The sequence below is a fragment of the Oncorhynchus tshawytscha genome, linkage group LG25 (assembly GCF_018296145.1).
Source record: "Oncorhynchus tshawytscha isolate Ot180627B linkage group LG25, Otsh_v2.0, whole genome shotgun sequence".
Taxonomy (NCBI): domain Eukaryota; kingdom Metazoa; phylum Chordata; class Actinopteri; order Salmoniformes; family Salmonidae; genus Oncorhynchus; species Oncorhynchus tshawytscha.
In genome coordinates this window covers 12,286,515-12,310,272 of record NC_056453.1, presented here as the reverse complement: position 1 = coordinate 12,310,272, position 23,758 = coordinate 12,286,515, and the positions used below count along the sequence as shown (strand labels likewise).

Below are 23,758 nucleotides of genomic sequence, written 5' to 3'. Positions count from 1 at the left end.
TATTTAGTGACATCCATAACAATAAAAGTTAAATAATCTTGTGTCATGGGCAGCAGTGGAATTCATAATAATTTTGAGTCATGTCTATTAAGGTGTTTTCAATAGGGACAATTCAAATACAATTTTACTGGTGCTATACATAATGAAAATGTTCCATAAAAAGGAATGACTCATGACAGATTCAGGTTCCTTCATATTCAGCAGTAAGTAGTGCTGGATAAGCTTTCAAAAGCCTTTATTCAAATGTATTACAAGGAAGAGTTAGTTTACAAATGTATTATTTCAAATGTACATATTACATTGTATGACAATGTAACAAAACCAAGACTTAAAAATTTCCCATAAGTTTTTCACAACACCTCCCCCCAAAAAAGGGAAAAGACAACAGCAATAGCCTAACAAAATGAATACATTTTTGAATTCCCACAGGGTACATTTTGGGCTGATCAATTCATCTCTTACTGCTAGAGATCCATCCTATATGTACCAGGTATCCAGTGACAAGAGGTACATGGAAACAAACGTTAACCTCCAGTGTCTCCCATCTTTATGTTGATTGTTGCACGGTTCTGGGAAACAGTTCATGTCTAAGCTGGGGGAGAGGGCCTGAGGCTCAGCCTTCTTATAGGGGGACGTAAGTGGGCTACGGGTCGATCTGGGACCTTATATGGTGGCGAAGAGGGTGGAAGTGGGACGCAGGTTAGAAGTAACTCTGAAGAGGCTCTCCCAAGATGGTCTCCATCTCGTGGATCACCTTCTGTACTTGATGCTCCACCTCCTCGCATTCGTCTGTAACGGACACACACACACGTAAGCAAGGAAGTCGCAAAATGGTGGCCATCAACCAAGTTTGCCAACTACCATAAACACGTTGCTATTTACAGTGCCTTCAGAAAGGATTCATACCCCTTAATTTATTCCACATTTTTGTTGTGTTACAGCCTGAATTAAAAATGGTTTAATTGTTTCTCATCCATCTACACACAATAGTCCCATCTCAAGGTGATGTTTGCAGATTAATTGAATATTAAATACAGAAATCTCATTTACATAAGTTAGGGAAAGGGGATACACCTAGTCAGTTGCACAACTGAAAGCATTCAACAAAATGTGTGTTCCGCATTTAACCCAACCTCTCAAGAGAAATGCCTTAATCGACGCCCACATCATCGGCACCCAGAAAGCAGTTGTTGTTGGGAGTTAACTGCTGTGCTCAAGGGCAGAACAACAGATTTTCACCTTGTCCGCTCGGGGATTCAAACCAGCGGCTTGTCGGTTACTGGCCCAACACTCTTAACCGCTAGGCTACCTGCCGCCCAACTATTCACACACCTGATACCTTTGGTCTCGATTACAGCTTTGAGTCATCTTGGCTATGTCTGTATCAGCTTTGCACATCTGGATTTGGGGACTTTCTCCCTTGCACATTTTCAAAAGTTCTGTTAAACTAGATGAAGATTGCTGTTCACCGCCACTCCCCAAGTCTTTCCACTGATTTTCTGGGCTTTGGCTGGACCACAAGGAGTTTCACATTGTTATTCTGAAGCCATTCCAACATTGCTTTGGCTGTATGCTTGGGGTCATTGTCCTGTCGGAACATAAATCTATGCCACCCCAGTCTATGGTTGTTTGCACGCTGAAGCAGGTTCTCAAAGATTTGCCTGTATTTGGCTCCATTCATTGTTCCCCTCCATCCTTACCAGTCTCCCAGTCCCTGCTGATGAAAAGCATCCCCATAGCATGATGCTGCCACCACCATGCTTCACGGTGGGGATGGTGTTAGACGGGTGATCAGCTGTGCCTGGTTTTCTCCAAACGTAGCGCTTTGCATTCAGGCCAAAGAGCAACATTTTTGTCTCATCAGACCACAGAATCTTCTGCCTTATGCTTATGCGGCCAGCTCTACGCAGAGTCTGGGTAGTTCCACATTTTTTCAATTTCCCAATAATGGAAACCATTGTGCTCTTGGAAACTTTCAACACTTTATAAATTGTTTTATACCCTTCCCCAGATAGAATTGTAAGGAGGCATCCATCTCAGAGATCTACAGACAGCTCCTTTGACTTCATGACATAGTTTCTGCTCTGACATGCACTGTCAACTGTGGGACCTTACATTGACAAGTGTGTGTTTCTTCCCATTTGATTTATATTTTTTTACCCCCTTTTCTCCCCAATTTTGTGGTATCCAATTGGTAGTTACAGTCTTGTCCCATCGCTGCAACTCCCGTACCGACTAGGCAGAGGCTGAGAGCAGTGCGTCCTCTGAAACACAACCCAGCCAAGCCACACTACTTCTTGACACAATGCTCGCATAACCCGGAAGCCAGCCGCACCAATGTGCTGGAGGAAATGCCGTGCATGGTGACCGTGTCAGAGTGCATGCGCCCGGCCCACCACAGGAGTCGCTAGAGCGCGATGGGACAAGGACATCCTGGCAGGCCAAACCCTCCCCTAACTCGGGCCGACGCTGGGCCAATTGAATCAATTTTGAATACAGGCTCAAACAACAAAATGTGGATTAAGGGGCATACATACTTTTTGGAGGCACTGTAGCTACCATTACACCACCCTGCTATTTTCTTCAACTACCCTAGGCACAGGGTTGAGGGATGTCTGCATACTGCCAAACCATTTATTTATAAGCATCGCTTTATTTATAAGCATCGCAGAAAATAATATGCCAAGGAACGGTTCGCTTTCAAAATGACAGAATCTAATAAATTATGCTTATTTGAAGAGGTTTCCAGATATGCTTAAATGGAATGTACTCTGCTACACAGAGGGGGGGACACGACAACGACAGACAGACAGACATGTATGAAATATGCTAACATTACAGAAACATTATAGATGCAGAAAGAGAAAAGTGTGGAAAAAAAAGGAAAAGTGATGAGACAGTGAACCTACCCTCCATGAGTTCAGCCAGGAAGGGAATGGTCTCTGGTAGCAGGACCATGTAGTTCTCCCTCAGCTTAGAAGCCAGTTCCAGCAGCATCAGCAGGGCAGAGAAACGCACCTGATGGGGGAAGAATGACAGGCCTTTATTTAAGTCACTGGATGATCACTCGAGAGCTGCAGGTGGGCAGGGTATTTGTGCTGACCCAGCACTAACACACCAGCTAACTTTGGTCTTAATGATGACTTGAATCACATGTCTGTTGGTACTAGGTTGGGAATCCAATCCAACTTCTTCGCACTTCTCAGACGTCTCACCTTGGAAGAGCTGTGTCGCGTCTTCAGCAGGATCTGGTAGTTGAGGGTCTTCCACAGAGTGTCGTCACCCACGGCAACGCAGAACTGGCCCACGCACGGCACCAGGTGCTTGGTGACTCTGGTCTGGTAAACCTCCTCTCCACCCAGGGTGTTCTCCAACTACACACAGACAGGCAGATATTTATACACCACTGCTATAGGGGACCACAAGAATAGGGCATAAGGAAGAGGCGTACGGCATCCATATGAGGAAGTCCCTCAGTTGTAAAGCTTACCATTTTTGTGGATGAATCCTTTGTTATAGTGATGTGAGAGAGGAGTGAGGCTGACCTGATCGACCAGAGGGGTCATGAGGGAGTCGGCTCTCTCCTTGCTGACGAAGCGCTGCGTGTCGTACAGGCAGATCTTATGGAGGCAGTCCAGTATGTACTCCAGCAGCAGGCAACGCTTCTCAATGTTGTCCTCTGTGTCAAAGAATGCTTCATCTGAATGAGGAATGGATTAAGAGAGGAAAAATAAGCAAAAAGACTTTCAAAAACTTCCCGGAGTGCCTTGCGTTAATCAGTCACGTGACTCAAAACCAACAGTGAAGCAGAAATGGGCAGTGAACCAGAAATCCCCATCAAATACGAGCTTTGTTGTCCAGCAAAGACAAACTAATCCAGACCCTTCATCTTAGATTCATAAACAGTATGACATTTACAGTGGGGCAAAAAAAGTATTTAGTCAGCCACCAATTGTGCAAGTTCTCCCACTTAAAAAGATGAGAGGCCTGTAATTGTCATCATAGGTACACTTAAACTATGACAGACGAAATGAGGGGAAAAAAATCCAGAAAATCACATTGTAGGATTTTTAATAAATTTATTAGCAAATTATGGTGGAAAATAAGTATTTGGTCACCTACAAACAAGCAAGATTTCTGGCTCTCACAGACCTGTAACTTCTTCTTTTAGAGGCTCCTCTGTCCTCCACTCGTTACCTGTATTAATGGCACCTGTTTGAACTTGTTATCAGTATAAAAGACACCTGTCCACAACCTCAAACAGTCACACTCCAAACTCCACTATGGCCAAGACCAAAGAGCTGTCAAAGGACACCAGAAACAAAATTGTAGACCTGCACCAGGCTGGGAAGACTGAATCTGCAATAGGTAAGTAGCTTGGTTTGTAGAAATCAACTGTGGGAGCAATTATTAGGAAATGGAAGACATAAGACCACACCAGACATGAAAAGGCATGAGCAGATAATCATCCCACATGACATCCCACCTATTCAACCACCAGAATTAAATCTGGACATTGCCCCCTCCCAAAATGGAGGGAAGTAGAGAACGTTGTCCGAAGAGCAAGAGCAGCCTCGGCTCCTGGGCCTAATGGAGTACCATACAAGCTCTACAAGAACGCCCCGGATGTTCTACACTTTCTTTGGAGGCTCATGAGGATAGTGTGGCAGAAGGAAATTATACCAAAGGCATGGCGAAGGGCTGGTGGTGTGCTAATTCCTAAAGAGAAGGATGCGACAGACATCAGTCAATTCCGACCAATCTCCCTTCTCAACGTTGAAGGGAAGATCTTTTTCAGTATAATAGCACAGAGGCTGTCCACTTATCTGGAAAGGAACAAGTACATTGATACATCTGTACAGAAAGCAGGAATTCCTGGTTTCTCTGGTTGCCTGGAACATACTAGTATGATTTGGCACCAGATCCAAACAGCTAAGAAGGACAAGAGAGACCTCTATGTCATCTTCCTCGACCTGGCCAATGCCTTTGGCTCAGTTCCCCATGAACTCCTCTGGGAATCCTTCAACATTTCCCACGTACCAGAACCCATCACTACACTGGTAAAGGCCTATTTCCAAGACCTGCAATTGTGTTTCACAACACCTGACGTCACAACAACATGGCAGCACTTGGAAGTAGGCATAATGGCAGGCTGTACAATTTCACCTCGGGCCTTCACTATGGCCATGGAAGTCATTATCAGGGCATCGAGATGGGTGGTCAGCGGTGAGAGAACTAAGGAAGGGCTCCGTCTCCCACCTATCCGAGCATACATGGATGACATGACTACACTGACCACCCCTGCAGCATGCACCAGGCGGCTACTTGCAAAACTGCAGATAACGTCAAGTGGGCCCGGATGAAAATCAAGCCAAGCAAATCTTGAAGCATCTCCATAGTCAAGGGACAGCTTAAAGATGTGAGGTTCTGCATTGGAGATGACCCGATACCAACGGTGTCTGAGCAACCCGTCAAGAGCCTGGGTAGATGGTACAACGAAAGCCTCCGGGATAAAGATCAAGTGCAGCAAGTAAGGCAGGACATCGCCGACGGTCTTGAGAACATCAACAAGACACTACTGCCTGGGAAGCTCAAGCTTTGGTGCCTACAGTTTGAACTTCTCCCCCGGGTAATGTGGCCAATTACCATCTATGAGGTCCCAATAACAACAGTGGAGAAGATGGAGCGAACCATTACCTCATACGTGAAGAAATGGCTGGGTGTCCCACGATGCCGGAGTAACATCGGCCTCTATGGCAAAGGGGTCCTTGAACTACCTCTTACAAGTCCAACGGAGGAGTACAAGTGCTCTAAAGTAAGACTTCAGATGACATTGAAGGGGACTCCAAAGACCAGACCATTAGCAAGGCTGCACCTCCCCTACAAACTGGATGGAAATGGACATCATCCAAGGCTGTGCAGCAAGCAACATCAGCCTTGAGACACCAAGACATTGTGGGGAATATCCAGCATGGATGAGGAGGCTTTGGCCTGGTAGCAAGCAAACCAACGTTCCATAAGGCAACAACATCTGAACGCAGGAAGCTGGTGGTCGAGGAGGTGCGCAGACAGGAGGCAAGAAGTGCAAAGGCTGTCTCTCTTGCTAAACAAGGGCAATGGACGCGGTGGGAAGACCTGGAGAGGAGAAAGATCAACTGGAGTGAGCTTTGGCAAATGGAGGCAAGCAACATCAGCTTCATCATAAGAGCTGTTTATGATGTGCTTCCATTACCAAAAAACCTACATCAATGGTATGGCGAGGACTCGACCTGCCCCCTCTGCCCAGCTCCAGCGACTCTCAGGCATATAATGACATGTTGCAAGACCAGCCTCTCACAAGGCCGCTACACCTGGAGGCACAATCAGGTCCTCAAGAGCCTGGCTGCAGCACTTGAGACCAAGAGGAGTGCAACCAATTCATTACCTCCAAAAACAAGCAATCCCGTCAAAACAACAACATTCATCCGGGTGGGACAGAAAAGGGCCAAGCATCCTCCTATGAAGCCAGAAACTGGACACCTAGCCATGGCCCGGGACTGGAAGATGCTTGTCGATATTGGCCAGCAACTCATTTTTCCACCTGAGATTGCTTCTACCAACCTTAGGCCAGACATGGTACTCTGGTCCCCTTCACGAAAGGCTGTGTACATCATAGAGCTCAAGGTCCCGTGGGAAAACTCTGTTGAAGAGGCCTACGAGTGTAAAAAACTGCGTTACACAGAGTTGGCAGCAGACACAACTCAGCGTGGCTGGAATGCAAAAGTCTGGCCAGTTGAAGTGAGATGCAGAGGATTCGTGGCTTCTTCATTCATCAGGTTGCTGCTGAAAGAACTTGGAATCCATGGACAGGCTCTGCGGCAGACCGCCAGAGCAATTTCTCAAGCAGCTGAAAGAGGCAGCCAGTGGATCTGGATCAAACGGAAGGACCCTTGCTGGGCTATAACTTCATGACCCCCACCTGAGAACCCAATTCAGATCAGGGAAGAGGACGCCCTGCCTTGCATAGTCCCGTGAGACATGTTAATTGGGCATGGGACACAAGCTACGGCTTGATCACCCTTTAGCTGGCCACCTTTGATGAGGGTGTTTAGTGATTAAAGGCCGAAACACCCAACTGATTCGAAGGCACACTACTGAGGATGTGTCCCAAAATTGACATCTTAACCCAGTCTAAGAAATAAACCTCCCATGCCACTCTGTCAACATCACGGCAAATCTCATGTGAGTGCATTCCATCTATTGGCACAATGGACAGTTTTTAACATCTCGTCCCGTGTTTTATGATTCTATAAATATATATACATGTACACACATACGTATATATATTACACATACACACCCACATGTATATGTGTATATAAATATATATACACACGTGTAATGTACGTACGTGTGTGTGTGTGTGTGTGTGTGTATATATATATATATATACACACATATATATATATATATATATATACACACACACACGTACGTACATTACACGTGTGTGTGTGTGTATGTATATATATATATACACACACACACACACGTGTAATGTACGTACGTGTATGTGTATATATATATATATACACATATACATATATTACACATGTGTGTATATATATATATATATACACACGTGTAATATACATATACGTGTGTGTATATATATATATACACATACATATATATATATATATATATATACACACACACACGTACGTACATTACACGTGTGTATATATATATATACACACACACACACACACGTGTAATGTACGTATATGTGTGTGTATATATATATATATATACACACGTACGTACATTACACATGTGTGTATATATATATATATATACACACGTATAATACGTACGTGTGTGTGTATATATATATATACACACACGTATATATATTACACGTGTGTGTATATATATATATATATATACATATATATATACACACACATACACACACACACACCACATGTATATATACACACACACACACTACACACGTATATACACATGTATACACACACACATATATATACATGTATACACGTATATACACACACATGTATACACATGTATACACATATATACACACACATGTATACATATATACACATATATACACACACATATATACACATATATACACACGTATACACATGTATATACATGTATATACTACACACATGTATACACGTATACACACATACACACATGTATATACATATATACACACACATGTATACACGTATATACACATATACACATGTATATACATGTATATATACACATACATGTATACACATGTATATACATGTATATACATATATATGCTTACACATGTATATACATGTATATACATATATATTACACATACATATGTATATACATATATATTACACATACATATGTATATACATGTATATACATATATATTACACATACATATGTATACACATGTATATACATATATATTACACATACATATGTATACACATGTATATTACACATACATATGTATACACATGTATATACATATATATTACACATACATATATATATGTATATTACACATACATACAAATAAATAAGAGAGAGCGAGCGAGAGGACCCACCTGTCTTTGTGACGTTGGTCTGACGGAGCAGGTCAGAAAAGGGCTTGACCAGGTGACCGGCAAACAGGACAAAGAGCCCCTTGAGCCTGTCTGCGATGCTGTCCGATAGGCGGTAGAAGGTCAGCAGGCGGTCCTTGGCTACGCTCTCAGTCTTGCACCAATCAAAGAGCTGCATGGGCACAAACACAGTTAAGCACCATGACTCTTCAAGTGATTACATTTGGACTAATACTGGGAGATAAGTGTGCTTTGGGAATTAGGGTACCGTCTAATAAAAAATTTAAAAAATCAAGAAAAACACAAAACATCTGAAGTAGGACATCGTAGATTCTCAAGTAATGATGCTTACTTTGAAGAACAGGGGCCTGAAGGAGACTTCAGATAGCTTCATAACCATGGCGAGGAGACAGTCGATCACATAGCCCTCAATCTCCTTGGCCTTCTCCAGATCACCCTGTAAAACAAACGACAGTCTTAACTATGGCAGACAAAAACAAAGAATTTAGCGAGTGTCATTCAAACCTTTATGAGTTCAACAGAGACAGAGAGACAGACGTACTTGGCAGTGTTGGGCCCGGAAGTCCAATGCAATTAGGAAGAAGTACGTAAGCTCTGATTGGTGGGAGGTCAGCTGATCCTTCTCCATGTGACCAATGTGCTCCTTCAAGATGCTCATCAGGGGACCCAGCTGGCTCTGTGAAAATGAAAGGAGAAACACTCAATACATGACCACACAATGTGAACATGATTAATTTCCTCCATCCTTACATATCACAGGCCATTCTAGGTAATTCACCACCTACCTGTTTGGAGTTCACCATCTTGCTGTAGCACTTGGTGAGGGTGGGCAGCAGGACCCTGGTGGGCACCTTGGTGGCCACAGTGGTCCTGAGGGAGGCCAGTCGCATGGCCAGCTGTGGGGCGGCGGTGGCCTTCTCTGCCACCCGCGTCAGTCGAGCCACCTGGGGGACACATTACACCGTTACATCATTTCAGTATGACAGGTCCCATTCAATGTATATGTTTACTACACGTTTATTATGATAGAAACCAGATGGACGTTTGTGTATGGAATAGTAGACGTTACCTGAAGCAGTGTGTCCTGCAGGTAGGGACTGATGAAGTGAGGCAGGGTCTCAGTGACGCGTTGCAGGGCTGTGACGGCACTCAACATGTAGATCTCATTAGACAACACCTCTTTTCTCTCGGTTAGAGACTGCAGCACCGCCGGCATCAGCCTGACAACATGAGGGGACTTGTGTCAAACTTCTGACACCACATTAGTGACAGTTTACCTAGGGTATATTATTTGTAAATATTTGTGTACTATAAAAGTGTTTATAGGAAAATATAAAAATATGAGTAATTGATTTAACAAACGCACTGGTCTGTGAACTACGCTGCCTGTATCTACTGTGAACACAGAAGCGTAGACTGTCTACCTGGGCAGCTGTGGGATGGCGAGGGCCTTCAGAGTGCTGGCCACCTCGGCGATACACAGTAGGGCACTGCCCATCACATTCTTCTCCTCCTCCGGTGACACCACGATCTCCACGGCCTGGTTCAGCACCGGTACAAACGCCTCCTTATGATCCGAGCCAAAACTGCGGCACAGCAGCTTGAGGCTGTAGAGGGCTGTCTGCCTGTTGATGGCCTGCTCCTCCTCCATGACTTTGCCATGACCACGTCCCACAATGGCCAGCAGGTCGCCTTTCAGGTCCAGAAGCACTGTCACCTGGGGTGAGAGGTCAAAGGTCAGGACTACCCCCAACTACTCAAAACATACACACACAGATTATCCCCAGTCTGTGTACTGACCTGCTCCTCCTGCCACTGGGTTTTCTGCTGCAGCTTGTTGTTGAGCAGCTCCATAGCCTTCCGCCTCACAGACGGCAGTTGGTTCCCCATTAGGCCTCGCATCACCGTGATGAATGTATCCGTGGGCAACAGGGCGTTCACCTGGCAATCAAAACACAGAAAAAAGAAACATAGGATCTCACAATGCAAACCTGGCTGTTTTTTTTCTAAATATTGTAACAACCTTGGTTTGCCTTTATTTTCTAAGAGCACACATCTTTCCATCTCTGTGGCAGACTTACTTTGTCCAGGACATCGTAGGCCTTGTTGAGCAGAGCTCTCCAGAACTTGCCAGTTGGTTTGTCAGTGTTCTCCTCCACACAGCGAGCCACAGTGTGGATGTAGCAAAGGATCTCCTCTAGAAGACTTAACAGGACATCAGAACAACATTGTGATTACAGGGATCATTTATAACATTCTAAGATCTGCTTTTTATCTTACAGTCAGACAACTTGAAATCACCATTGAATTGTTTTTTACATTTTTGAATCACCAATTCCTTGCTCCACATGTTTGGTTAGTCTAAGTAAGCCTCACCTTTGCTGTAGCTTCTGCAGAGAATCCTCCACGATGTCACCGCACGCCGCAATCTGGAAGAGACACACACACACACACACACACACACACGTTTAACAAAATACACTGATACATGACAGACGTTAAAACTTGAGTTTCATAGCATTTTCCCAGATCTGGTTTTGCTGTCTTGCCAATGGTGTCAACTGTCTTGCTAATAGTATTGGCAAGACAGCACAAACAGATCTGGGAACCAGGCTACAGTTGTATTACCATTCCCACAAAGCTGCCGGCGGCCAAGAGTTGGGCCATGAAGGAGACCGAGAGGAACTTGAAGTGGCGCAGCTCTTTGCTGCTGTGGGCCTCCATGTTGAAGATCAGCTCCTCTGCCGTCTCCTTCTCGGCTCCCTTGCCACGTGTTGGCCTCTTCACAGGTCCTGCACAAAACAAAAATGGAGTACGGTGTAAAAAAAAAAAAACTGGTCCCTAAAGAGTATCTGTCTTGATGTTAGCTTTGTTATATAAACCCACACAGGACTCCCAGCCTTCACAACAGACCAAATGCATTGCAGGTTTGTTGAGTTTCTCACCGTCCTCTTTGTCCTGCGGCAGAGCCATGAGATACTTCAGGATTTTTATGAGAGAGACGAGCTGTTCCTCCACCTCAAACTCACAGCACACTGAGATCCAGAACTCCACGTCCCTCTCCAACGCAGCATCCTGAGAAGAGACGGACAAACATGGCAGCTTAAAGCATTTCCTGAAGATTTTGCACATAAAACCTAGAGCAAATTCCAAAGACACTTGTCAGAGGCCATAGACACACCTTCTACAAACACACTTGCACACCTTATTAAGTAGTATATTCCATTGTGTTGATATTTCAGTCAAGCTTTTTTGCACGGCCTACCTTATCTGTGGCGTTGGTCTGGGTAGCGTGCTGCTTGAACATGAGCAGCAGTAGGACCCAGAGGAAGCGGGCGGGCCCCAGGGTGCTCATCAGCTGGGACAGGATGGGCAGACGGCGGTGTTCGGGCACGTGGGGCAGTGCGTCGGCGAACACGTGCAGGATGCGTGTCACCACCGCCTCCATGTGAGCGGTTGACTCGCCGTCGCCACTCTCATTGGCCTAGAAACAAGCAAAACAGACATGTGTTTTTCTGAAAAGTGGGAAGTAGAGAGAAACTCAGCAACCATGCCAAACCAGTGTGCAGCTTGCTCACACAATGTTTAAACATCCTTTAAAAAGAGACAACCAACAACAATTGACGTCATAGCCCTTGTGATGAATGTCCTAGAGCTGAAATAACCGAGGGCCACTGACACGCGGCCCTCAGCTTTGGATCTCTAGTTTGATCTAGCATCCTTCCTTGTCCCAGAAGCTAACATTAGCAACTAGGGGGTTTACGAGAATGCACAAGACATTTGTTTTTGATGAACATTTGTTTTTGATTGGCATTTTACCACCCACATCTCCAGTGTTCATGTAATGCCAACCGAAACAACACATGATGAATTATTCACATTCGTAGCATATTAGATGAGTGGAAGTGAGACAATGGCCAGGCCAAAGCTGTCCTACATCACTGACCGCTTGTTGGTTGACTCACCTTGATGAGGGCAGGGATGACCGTCCGGACGGTCTTGTTGATGACCTGAAAGCTGTAGGTGTCGTCCAGACGCATGATGTTGGCGCCCATGAAGGTGAAGATGGGCATGATGTTGTGCAGGACTTTTTCCTGGGAATGAATAGAAAGGGGGGTCAAAGGTAATTGGAAACACACTTTAGATTGGAAACGGTTTCTGATGGTTTACAGATGGCTCTGTGATGGTTGCGAGATGGTTCTTCGAGAGGTTAATTCTGTGACGGCTGAGAAATGGTTGTGTGACGGATGAGATATGGTTGTGTGACGAACGAGAGACTGCTTTTGAGATGGCTGAGAGATGACTGTGTACAGCACTCACAGGGAAGATACCAGCCACGCTTCCCAGAAGGAGCAGTGCATGATGGTGGGTCTGGGGCATGTCGGACATCCTCACACACTGCACCACAACCTCCACGTTGAACTTGTCCTCATCCAGCACATCTGAGCGTGGAGGACACAGTCAGTCACACACACATTTTAGAAAAGCAAAAAAATAAAAATAATAATATATACATACACACAGTGGGGGAAAAAAGTATTTAGTCAGCCACCAATTGCGCAAGTTCACCCACTTAAAAAGATGAGAGGCCTGTCATTTTCATAGGCACACTTCAACTGTGACAGACAAAATGAGAACCCCCCCCAGAAAATCACATTGTAGGATTTTTAATTAATTAATTTGCAAATTATGGTGGAAAATAAGTATTTGGTCAATAACAAAAGTTTCTCAATACTTTGTTATATACCCTTTGTTGGCAATGACAAGAAGTCAAACGTTTTCTGTAAGTCTTCACGAGGTTTTCACACACTGTTACTGGTATTTTGGCCCATTCCTCCATGCAGATCTCCTCTAGAGCAGTGATGTTTTGGGGCTGTTGCTGGGGAACACGGACTTTCAACTCCCTCCAAAGATTTTCTATGGGGTTGAGATCTGGAGACTAGCTTGGCTACTCCAGGACCTTGAAATGCTTCTTACGAAGCCACTCCTTCATTGCCCGGGCTGTGTGTTTGGGATCATTGTCATGCTGAAAGACCCAGCCACGTTTCATCTTCAATGCCCTTGCTGATGGAAGGAGGTTTTCACTCAAAAATCTCACGATACATGGCCCCATTCATTCTTTGCTTTACACGGATCAGTCGTCCTGGTCCCTTTGCAGAAAAACAGCCCCAAAGCATGATGTTTCCACCCCCATGCTTCACAGTAGGTATGGTGTTCTTTGGATGCAACTCAGCATTCTTTGTCCTCCAAACACAACGAGTTGAGTTTTTACCAAAAAGCTCTATTTCGGTTTCATCTGACCATATGACATTCTCCCAATCTTCTTCTGGATCATCCAAATGCTATAGCAAACTTCAGGCGGGCCTGGAGATAAACTGGCTTAAGCAGGGGGACACGTCTGGCACTGCAGGATTTGAGGTTTTGCAGGTCTACAATTTTGTTTCTGGTGTCCTTTGACAGCTCTTTGGTCTTGGCCATAGTGGAGTTTGGAGTGTGACTGTTTGAGGTTGTGGACAGGTGTCTTTTATACTGATAACAAGTTCAAACAGGTGCCATTAATACAGGTAACGAGTGGAGGACAGAGGAGCCTCTTAAAGAAGAAGTTACAGGTCTGTGAGAGCCAGAAATCTTGCTTGTTTGTAGGTGACCAAATACTTAATTTTCCACCATAATTTGCAAATAAACTCATTAAAAATCCTACAATGTGATTTTCTGGATTTTTCCCCTCATTTCATCTGTCATAGTTGAAGTGTACCTATGATGAAAATTATAGGCCTCTCGTCTTTTTAAGTGGGAGAACTTGCACAATTGGTGGCTGACTAAATACTTTTTTGCCCCACTGTATATATATATAAAAAAAAGTTTTTAGTCTTCTCACCTTTGCTGACAGGTCCTCCGTCAGGGGAGAGCTTCTGGCAGACGTTGAGCAGGCAGCCGAGGATAAGCTGCTTGGTGTACTCTAGGTTGCCTCGCTCCACGGTGGAAGTCTCCAGACACCTGAGTGGCCAGAGAGGAACAACGTGTTTTTGCGGCGCATACTAAATAGTGCGCTGGTGTAGATAAGCGGGAACATGGTTGGCCTTGGTCAGGCTGAGGCTCAGAGAGTGTGCAGCTGGTTGTACCTGGAGAGCAGGCTGAAGAGAGCGGGCACCAGCGTCTGAGGTCTCTTCAGCTTCTTCTTGTGCTGCAGCAGCTCCAGGATGAGAGTCACCCTCTGCCAGGACACAGCGCCCTCTTTCGGTACTGCCTGAGGAGTGTCCTGGGCCTTCCTAAATAAAGCACAGAAACACAGTGGCTCAAGTCAAGTCCATCATAGTGGCTCCAAGTCAAATACCATTTTAACCAATGAGGTGATTGAATCTAGTCTACAGCTTATTGTAATCAAATGTAGGCCAGTTAGAGTAGATGTTCCTCACCTCTGCAGCATCTTGCTCCTGCGGGTCTGCTGTACTGACACGGTGACTTTGGGCTTCTCTGCTGGGGCTAGCTCGTTAGCTACCAGCTCGCCGTCCACAGCAATCTAGTGAGAGGATAGCATTAGCATCTTGTGTGGTGGTAGTGAATGATGGCTTCCCTGTAGATACAGTATGCAGAGGTTCCTCCTCACCCCTTTGAAGACACTGCTGATGGTCTGGGCACAGGCAGGACTCCTGCTCTCCACCAGCAAGTCAAACATCACCCCCAGGAGCCTCTGCTGGACCTTCTCATCTCCGAGGGCTGAGTAGAATGCCTTGGTGATCTGAGAATGAACAACAGGGTCATGTTCAGTTGGAGCAAACGGGAGAAAACATTTTGAAAAGGTAGATGGAAAATGAGGGTTGTCATTGTAGACGTTTCAAAACGTTTACATTTTTTTTGTGCCCACTGAACATGACCCAGGCAATAGGCGGGTATTTTGATGGCACAGAAATGAGTAGCATACAGCCGTGGCATCATCCCAGAGTATGATCGTATGGATCTCAGTCAGGGAGAGCCGTGCTGCTACAGTAGCGTACCTGTTCCAGGGCGATGATCTGAAAGCAGGGGATATCAGGGTAGGGTTTAGACACCGTGCCTAGGGCCTTTATGAAGAGCTCCAGGCAGTCCTGGTCCTTCACCACGAGGGGGGCTGCCTGCTCGTTGTACTTCCCCAGGACCAGCTGCATGAGCAGGGCCTCGTCCTTTAGGACAGTGGAGTTCTCTGGCCCGCTCTGCTCCAGCAGGCGCTCCAGGACAGGCATTAGGACAGACAACACAGACTAAGAGGAGAAAAAAAAGAAGACAGGGATATAAAACATGGCTTTACAAAGAAATCTAATGCCCAGATAAGAGGTTTCACATTCCATCAAGGCCTTCTTATATTTCTGTTGTCATTCCCTGTCCACTCACCTCTCCATTGACCTCTCCCAGAGCCCTCAGTATGGTCTTGGCAGTGTAGGCAGGGCAGTTGGCCACCTGGACACCCAGCAGCAGCTCCTCCAACCCCACCAGCAGCTTCTTGTCCCAGGCCTTGCCTTTCCCTGTCCCTGTTACAGCCTCCTCATAGAGCTTCCCCAGGGCCTAGAGAAAAACACATTTGGATAGTGTGTGTAGAATAACATTCACTGTGAATTTAACATGAAATAAATGTGCGCAAGTGTGTTTTATTTATATTTGATACGCAACGTTTCATTGAGGATACAAATGAGGTACGTGTGTGCGCGCCTCTCACCTGGCTGAGGTGAGTTGGGCCAGTGGTGAGCTCCTCTGTGGTCTTCAGCAGCCTGTCTATGATGGGGTGGAAGGGAGAGCTATCCACCTGGGCTAGTGTCTGAAGGGTGGCTGTGGCTGCCCTCCTCACCTCCCGGACAGGGGAGCTCAGACAGGCCAGCAGGGACAGCACAACTATAGAGGGAAAATCATATTTAGAACTTTGTTACACCATCACTACTCAATCCATTTGCTCGTAACTCTAATACCTTCTCCATTGTCCTACCAGGGCGTGATTGTTGAAACGTGGGTTTTTATTACATGGTCATATAAAGAGCAGGCAATAAGCTTTAATACACCACCATACAGTAGGAACAGTTCTCGTCCCATACAACTGATGGTAATTTTCAGACTACGCCAAACTCTATACATCAAATATAATTCTCCAGGCTACCTGGTGATGAGCCTGATGCCAGCAGTGTGAGGGTCTTCCCTGGCTGGGCGCTGAGGATGGCCCTGCCCACATAGAGGGCCTGGGTTTGCAAAATGGCATTGACCTTACAGTCCAGCTGGTCTCCTAGGTTACTGCCGTAACCCCACACCAGACTCAGGAACTTGAAGAGCTCCAGGGGATCACTCAGGTGGACCTGGGACAAATGGAGGGGGTTGAGGAATAGAATAATGTGGACAGAGTGAGGCAGTTGACAGTAAAACAAGATATTTCTTTCTCTTACCTACTTTCACAAAAACACTACATTTTAATTTAAGTACCTGAAAGAGCAGCTTCATCAGGGCCTTGAAGCTGGCTGCCATGTGCCCCTGGCCTGCCCCTGTGATGAGGACGTCAAACAGGCGACACAGCAACCGGAGGTAGCAGCAAGTGTTGGTGTCCAGCTTCTCTGGGTTCCACCATGTCTCACCTGACAGGCAACACAGACAGGAAGCAAGCAGTCCGTCAGCCTCTTTCCTTTTAACTCAGTGTGTGACAAAGTGACTAAAATAATTGGTGATAGCAGAGTCATAAACACAATGAAAAACAATATGTAGCCAATTGCTTTCAAATATATATATTTTTTTTCACACTGCTGATACTCGCTGTTTATTATCTATGCATCGTCACTTTACACCTACCTACATGTACATATTACCTCAACTAACCTGTATCCCCGCACATTGACAGTACCGGGACCCCTTGTATTTAGCCTCGTTATTGTTATTTTATTGTGTTACTTTTTTTATTTGATTTACTTTTGTTTATTTAGTAAATATCTTCTTAACTACATTGTTGGTTAAGGGCTTGTAAGTAAGCATTTCACGGTAAGGTCTAAACCTGTTGTATTCGGCGCATGTGACAAATAAAAATCGGATTTGATCGACTTACCTTTGAAGGAAGTGTCATGGCACTTCAGGTTGGATATGAGCCCTCTGAGCAGTGACACCAGCAGCACCGCATACTCTGTACCCATGCTCTGCCCTGCCCTGAGCCTCTGCAGGTACTCTCCCAGCCCCACAGAGAAGGAGAGAGACACACCCTCCTGCTGCTGGCAACACAACAGAAGAAAATAAGGTAAACCATTTCATACGGACTTCAACGGTCCAGAAAAGCATAGAGCGGGATAAGGAATCGCAGGATAATTTTTAAAATTATATAAATACAAAGACGGAAAGTGAATAGCACAAGAGACATCTGTCATTTATGTAGTTGTACAAACTGCCACTCCCTCTCACCGTAGGCATATCTTTCTGGGCGAGTTCCAGTATTGCAGGCTCCAGCAGGGAGTAGACACTCTGGGCTGTGTGGAGGTGCTGGGTCTCACTCATGTCTCCCAGGCCTTGCAGTAAGGTCTGGCTCAGCACCAAGAACGCTGCCCTCTCCCTCAGGCTGCCCCGCTGGACTGCTACCAGCCCAGCCAGCTTCTCCAGCTAGCAGACATGCAAATTAGGTGAAGGGTGAGTTGTTTTACTCGGGACCCTTTCAAATTGAACCCAACAAGTTCATCTAAATTCCTGGTGCCTAACCTAGTTAGCAAAGAGCTCTAAAAATCACTAGATCAGTGTAAGGAAAGGAACACTGTTTTGTTTTCATTGCACTTGGAATTCAATTGAACTTGACTTAGAAAGGCCACCAAATGTTCACTAATCCACTCACAGCATTGCGTTTGGAGAAGGGGTCCATGTTAGACAGGTTCTTGGTCAGTGTTGAGATGAGATGCTGGTTGGCCAACCCAATGAAGTCCGGCTGAGAACACCTCTCCAACACGGGCTTGAGCGCTGTAGAGCAGAGGGGAGAGATAGGAAGTAGTTACAGTGCCGGCCCAATATATTGGCACCCTCCCACTTAAATAATTTCTTCTAAAATAAGTTTTTAGCTCTCGCCATAGGTTTTTTGATGCGATTCAGATCTGGACTCTTTGCTGGCCACTCCAGAACAGTCCAGCAGTTCTTCTTGAAACATTCCTGAGTACTGGTTGATGTGCGTTTGAGGTAATCATCCTGCTGGAAGACCCACAACCTTCAATGGAGATCAGCTGATATGTATTGCCAAAGAGCTCCAACTTTGTTTCATTGGTTCACAGAACATTTCCACCAGGACTTAAGCTTGCTATGTGTTAAAAAAAAAAAAGAAGTTCAATAAGGCTTCCTCGTGTCTCCTTCAGCAGTGGGTTCTTCCTTTGTTTACCGGCAACCAAAATAAGCATTCAAACACCCTTCCTACACTCAAACATAGGGAAGATTAAAAAATTCTGCAGGGCTGCCTCTGGTACTGGGGGCCTCAAATGTGTGCAAGACATCATGAAATCAAAAGATTAATAAGGTGTTTTGTATTGCAATGTTGAACATAATGTTCAAAAACTGTGTATCTGTTGGAAGACTATGGATCTTCCAGCAGAACAACCCTAAACACACATCAAAAGAACCTTGGAATGGTTCAAGAAGAAACTCTGGGGTGTTCTGGAATGGCCAACAAAGAGTCCAGATCTGAATCACATCCATACCCTGTGGCAAGTGCTGAAAACAGCAGTTGGTGGAGGGAAACCCTCAAACATTGAACAATAAGGGCAGTATGCTGCTGTAGAGTGGGCCAAATTGTCCAGTAGAAAAGTGCAGCAAACTCAATTGATGACTTCAAGAAGCATTTGTTAGCAGTTATCTTGGCCAATGGCTGTGCAACAAAGTACTAGCTCAGGGATGCCAATGATTTTGACCATGCATCTTTATTTTCTAAATAAAAATGGATAACTTAAGTTCCTTATTTAAGGAGAAATAGGGAATTAATTTAAGAAAAATGTGCAAGGGCGCCAATATATTTGGCCGGCACTGCATAGTACACATACCTTCTTATTCTCTGGAAGTAGACAATCCTAACAATCTGAATTTTGATTTAGATTAGTGGCATCAAGCTAGAGTATACGGGTATATATGATCTCTCTATTTACCAAAGTACCCTCCATAGCATTCTCAGTAAAGCGTTTGCAAGTGTTCTCAAAGACAAAAAAAAAGAAGACATTTATTGTGACACCATTTTCTAATGCATTTACCATGGGCCCAGCCCTGAGTGAGGTTGTGCTGGGATATGATGGTGGACTGGGCCACACAGGTGGCCAGCTGGAGGTCTGGGGAGTCGGGCAGGGCCGAGGTGACCACAAGAAAGGGCAAAAGACCCCAGACGACACAAGTCTTAAGGTCAGAGTTCCCTTCAAGCAGTCTGGGTTCATCCAGAACCCTCACTGCCTCCTTCAACACTGGACACCTATGAGGAAGCACAAGCCATTTAATATCACACTACGGATTTGGAGTTATTTGGGGAATTTAAGTGCATTTCAAAGAACTGAAAACAGCATTAACCAGTTTCCAGCATTTGAGAGGTCGACACGTTGTAGCAGTGAGAGGAGACATGCCACAGTGTCCTCTGGATCCAGGCGATCAACGTAGAGCTGTGGAGAGAAATATGATAAGTTAGGTTCAATCAATAGTAGATTCCAATATGAATGTGCTTGAAAGTCTCATGTTCCAGCCAGTTACCTCCAGGGCCTTCAAGGTTGCAGCCACCACCTCTGGGACGTCATCCTTCATACGCTCCAGCAGAGCCTCCTTCAGGAAGGCCTGGTCAAAACCCCCCTGTCCTGAGGTGACAATGCCCATCAGGTGTTCCACAGCCATGTGCCTCACAGAGGGGAGCGGGTGCTTTAGGCTCAACACAAGGGAGGTGTCAGAGTCCCCGAGGATCTGTAGCACAAAAGAAAAGACAGCGGAGCGTAAGAAAACAAAAGGACACAGAATGGCTTTGAGGAGGTCGAGCTGATCTCCTTAGATCTCGGCCTAAGTGCAGCCTTCACCCGGAACCTTCTCAGCCAGGGCGCTGCTGCCTACCTGGTACTTGCCGCTGCTCATGGACAGGGAGATGAATTGGTGGAAGAGGTTCTTGTCCTCTGCGCTAGAGATGTCACCCACATGGCCCTCCAGGACCATGTACAGAGCACCTGGGTACCTGCAACAACAGACATGTCAGTGTAATGAATATACACACAATGGAGTGGGAAGGAACGAGGACACAAGTGGGTACTGTGGTTCAGCAGCTGAGAGAATAACTTCAGTTTGGCTACTACCAATTGAAAGGGAAGCAATTGCAACAGTGATGTAAGTAGCACCCAATGAATGCCAAAAGGCCCAACTTACTTTGACTCAAACAGTCGGACTAATGGCAGCAAGCGCTGGTTGAGGGAAGTGACACCCTCAGCAGAGAGCCGACTCTGGGAGAGGTATTCCTCAAGTAGCATCTTTGCTACTGTGTTATCAAGACCACCCGACAGTGGAAGGCCTTGAAGGACAGACTCAAACAGGTTCCCATGGCGGGTGCTCTCTGAGGGCTCCTCAGTCTCCATCTCATCTATCAAACAAAAGACAACACTTTTATCTTTCATATTAAAGGGATTCAATGGCAATATACATATGCATCCAGGTTAAAAAGCAAAGAGTCGGGTGCAGGTATACACTGCTACTCACCAGTGCCGGTGGTGACAACAGCATGAACCAGGTGAGGCAGCAGGTAGCGTAATAAGGGACTGATGTCATGAACGGCAGCCATTGCATGGAGGGACGGGACCAAGGAAGTCACAGCACACAGCTGGCCAAAGGATCTAAAGGACAATTTTTAAATAAAACACAGAGAATGCCAATTAAGAAACACCAAACAATCCTAAGATGCTGTAAAATGACACACACTCAAAGTGATGAAATAGTTTCAAAAAGTAAAATTCTTCCTATTCCACTTCTTCACTCACTTTGGGCCGACAGTGCCCTCCTTCTGGTTCTGCAGGAGGATGATGAGGCAGCCCAGGCCCTCTTTGGGCAGCACAGGCTCCTTGCACAGTGACTTGCTGATCTGCAGGGCCAGGATGTCCACCAGCTGGGCCTCCATCACCACTTTCACAGCCAGCTGGCACACTATCATGTAGGTGGCAGCCTTGTAGTCTGTCAAAGAGGACTTCAAACCCTGGAGACACAAAGGAAATGGTCAGCATGAGCTGAACAGTGTCCTCATGGTTTATTCCTCAACTTCAATAAAAATAAAAAAAAGTTTCTGTATCAACGCCTCAAAATAGAATGGTTTCTTATGAAGCTTAAATGCAGTATCTAACCTTCTGAACATAAGGCAGCAGCTTGGATATGATTGTGTCAGACACTTTCTCCACAGCATCCAAAGCCGGTACAATAGTGGAGGCATAAAAAGAGAAAATCACTCGAAGCTGGGCACAGTTGCCAGAATGTCCTGAATATCCCTGCAAAGAAAGAAGTCCAACAAAAACAGGTCAAGATGAGGCACTGTGCTTGATACCTGAGCATACATATAAGCTATATTGAGGTATAAAGGCAGTGTATTGGGTTTACCTTGATTGACTTCGTGACCAGGGTGCAGATGAAATCCATGAAGCCCAAGTCCTTGTAACAGTGAGTGATTAGGGTTCCTCTGGCCAAAGGAACTCCTGGTTTCTGTGAGGAAATCAACACATTGATGACATGCTGATTATAATGAAAAGTAACAACAAAATCTATCAACTTCCAATAGTTGTTATGCTCATAAATCATAGCTAGCTTCTATAGCAATTACCTGTAGCCCCTCAAGCCAATTCCATCGGTTAGTGGGGTCCTTTAACTTAAAGAGCTGAATGACTCTGACAAACACTTTAGTCTCGTGATAGGGCAAGGCACAGGCAAGCAGTGTGTCCACATTATACAGGTGGATGTGGAACCTGCAGGGATGAAAGAGAATAACAACCAATATTAACATAATGTCAATAAAACAAATTCAATATGAATAGGCTACATACAGTGAGGCAATGAAAACAGCAGCTTAGACACATTTTCCTGCTAATGTAAACATAACACTTGATTGAAAGGATATCCTGTAGATAGAAAAATGGGGGGAGGGGGGACACCTGTGTACAAGCCACTCAATGCACTTCTGGGCAGGCTTGAGTAGAAAGTATGGGGACAGGCGTGTAAGAAACAGGGAGATGCCTGCGTCCAGTTTCTTGTTGACCTCCTTGGACTGGACACTGCGCTCCATGCCCACTGAGGCTTGGCTGAAGAGTGTCTCCTGGAACTCACTGAATGCAGGCTCGATGCCCATGAGTTCCTCGAGCCCTGTGCATCCTAAAATGCAAAAGAAAGATGGTCAGGAAGAGCAGCTGAGAAGTTTAAACAGTAGTCATTTGGAAGACAACAAGCTGCAACAGTGAAGTCAAGACTGTCACCAGGAAGACCCATGTCAAACGTACCAAGTGCAAAGAAGGTGCTTCTATCCATTCTGGAGGCATCTTTAGGGTCAAACAGTAGGGATACAACCTCCCGACGAGTGAGCAGATTGGGGTCATTTTGTGGCAAGGCCAGGCGTTTCAACTGGTGGGCTAAAGATGTCATTGTGTCAGGTTCTCAAGATCTGTTGGGAGAGGCAATCATTATAACGTTACCTTTGACATTGTACTGCATATTTCTAGTACTAGTTAGCGAACGTTGGCTACCTGTTAGCTAGCATTTTTTTTGCCGGCTGCTAGCCCATAGTTCATAAACGTCCAGCTTTAACACCCGAAGCTATGCGCTACTACATTACTAGGGCCATTCTTCTGTAGATTTAAAAACACAACATAAGATAGATATAAAATATTATTATTGTAGAGTTAGTTATTACTGTACCTCGGGTCCACACTCCTACTTTCCCACACGTGCGTTTTCTCTGACCTCTCTGATGGTATTCAAATCCGGTTCACCACATGTACTTCAAAATAAAAGTGGCCAAACCACAGCCCTTTTCTATTTTTTTTCAGTAAAAAATTATATGCTGTTTTCAATGCAGTGAAATTACACAGCAGTCATTATAGAGAGTTGAAATAACATAAAAAGCCTTTGTCAGTGATAAGAAAGCGAAAGTCCTCCAGCCCCCTCTATTCAACTCCAGTCCACAG

At 45.3% G+C, this 23,758-nt stretch overlaps 1 protein-coding gene and 1 non-coding gene across 3 annotated transcripts; both read right to left on the bottom strand.

Annotated features, from left to right (window-relative positions):
* Window positions 1–186: 186 nt before the first annotated feature.
* On the bottom strand, window positions 187–23,603 carry heatr1 (HEAT repeat containing 1). Of its 2 annotated transcripts, none has more exons than XM_042305941.1 (43): window positions 23,490–23,603; window positions 23,075–23,235; window positions 22,733–22,949; window positions 22,405–22,546; window positions 22,185–22,286; window positions 21,935–22,075; window positions 21,578–21,789; window positions 21,300–21,433; window positions 20,973–21,183; window positions 20,667–20,784; window positions 20,319–20,522; window positions 20,142–20,230; window positions 19,835–20,046; window positions 18,445–18,566; window positions 18,024–18,218; window positions 17,677–17,836; window positions 17,067–17,215; window positions 16,750–16,942; window positions 16,318–16,490; window positions 15,996–16,166; window positions 15,623–15,865; window positions 15,235–15,366; window positions 15,044–15,147; window positions 14,750–14,896; window positions 14,506–14,624; window positions 12,948–13,069; window positions 12,593–12,721; window positions 11,893–12,111; window positions 11,573–11,702; window positions 11,256–11,419; window positions 11,004–11,056; window positions 10,709–10,832; window positions 10,428–10,568; window positions 10,052–10,344; window positions 9,697–9,847; window positions 9,413–9,571; window positions 9,169–9,303; window positions 8,959–9,063; window positions 8,610–8,778; window positions 3,546–3,700; window positions 3,216–3,374; window positions 2,910–3,018; window positions 187–789 (listed from the first exon to the last, which is right to left on the bottom strand). In XM_042305941.1, exons 2-43 carry the CDS (start codon window positions 23,214–23,216, stop codon window positions 701–703), a joined length of 6,438 nt encoding a protein of 2,145 aa, XP_042161875.1. In that variant the 5' UTR covers window positions 23,217–23,235; window positions 23,490–23,603; the 3' UTR covers window positions 187–700. The 2 variants fall into 2 exon arrangements, with proteins under 2 accessions (XP_042161875.1, XP_042161876.1); XM_042305942.1 differs by having other exon boundaries at window positions 17,677–17,833.
* On the bottom strand, window positions 12,270–12,400 carry LOC112224814. The gene has a single exon (XR_002949495.1). It is a non-coding gene; the product is annotated as a small nucleolar RNA SNORA14 (small nucleolar RNA).
* Window positions 23,604–23,758: the final 155 nt, after the last annotated feature.

Bases quoted from the DNA above. Each gene is read 5' to 3' on its own strand.
- heatr1 (XM_042305941.1), bottom strand. From the start codon at position 23,216: ATGACATCTTTAGCCCACCAGTTGAAACGCCTGGCCTTGCCACAAAAT. The intron at 12,112-12,592 runs GTGAGTCAACCA...GCTTGTTTCTAG, and splicing joins TCATCCCTGCCCTCATCAAG to GCCAATGAGAGTGGCGACGG. The intron at 9,304-9,412 runs GTAGGTGGTGAA...TCATTTTCACAG, and splicing joins AGATGGTGAACTCCAAACAG to AGCCAGCTGGGTCCCCTGAT.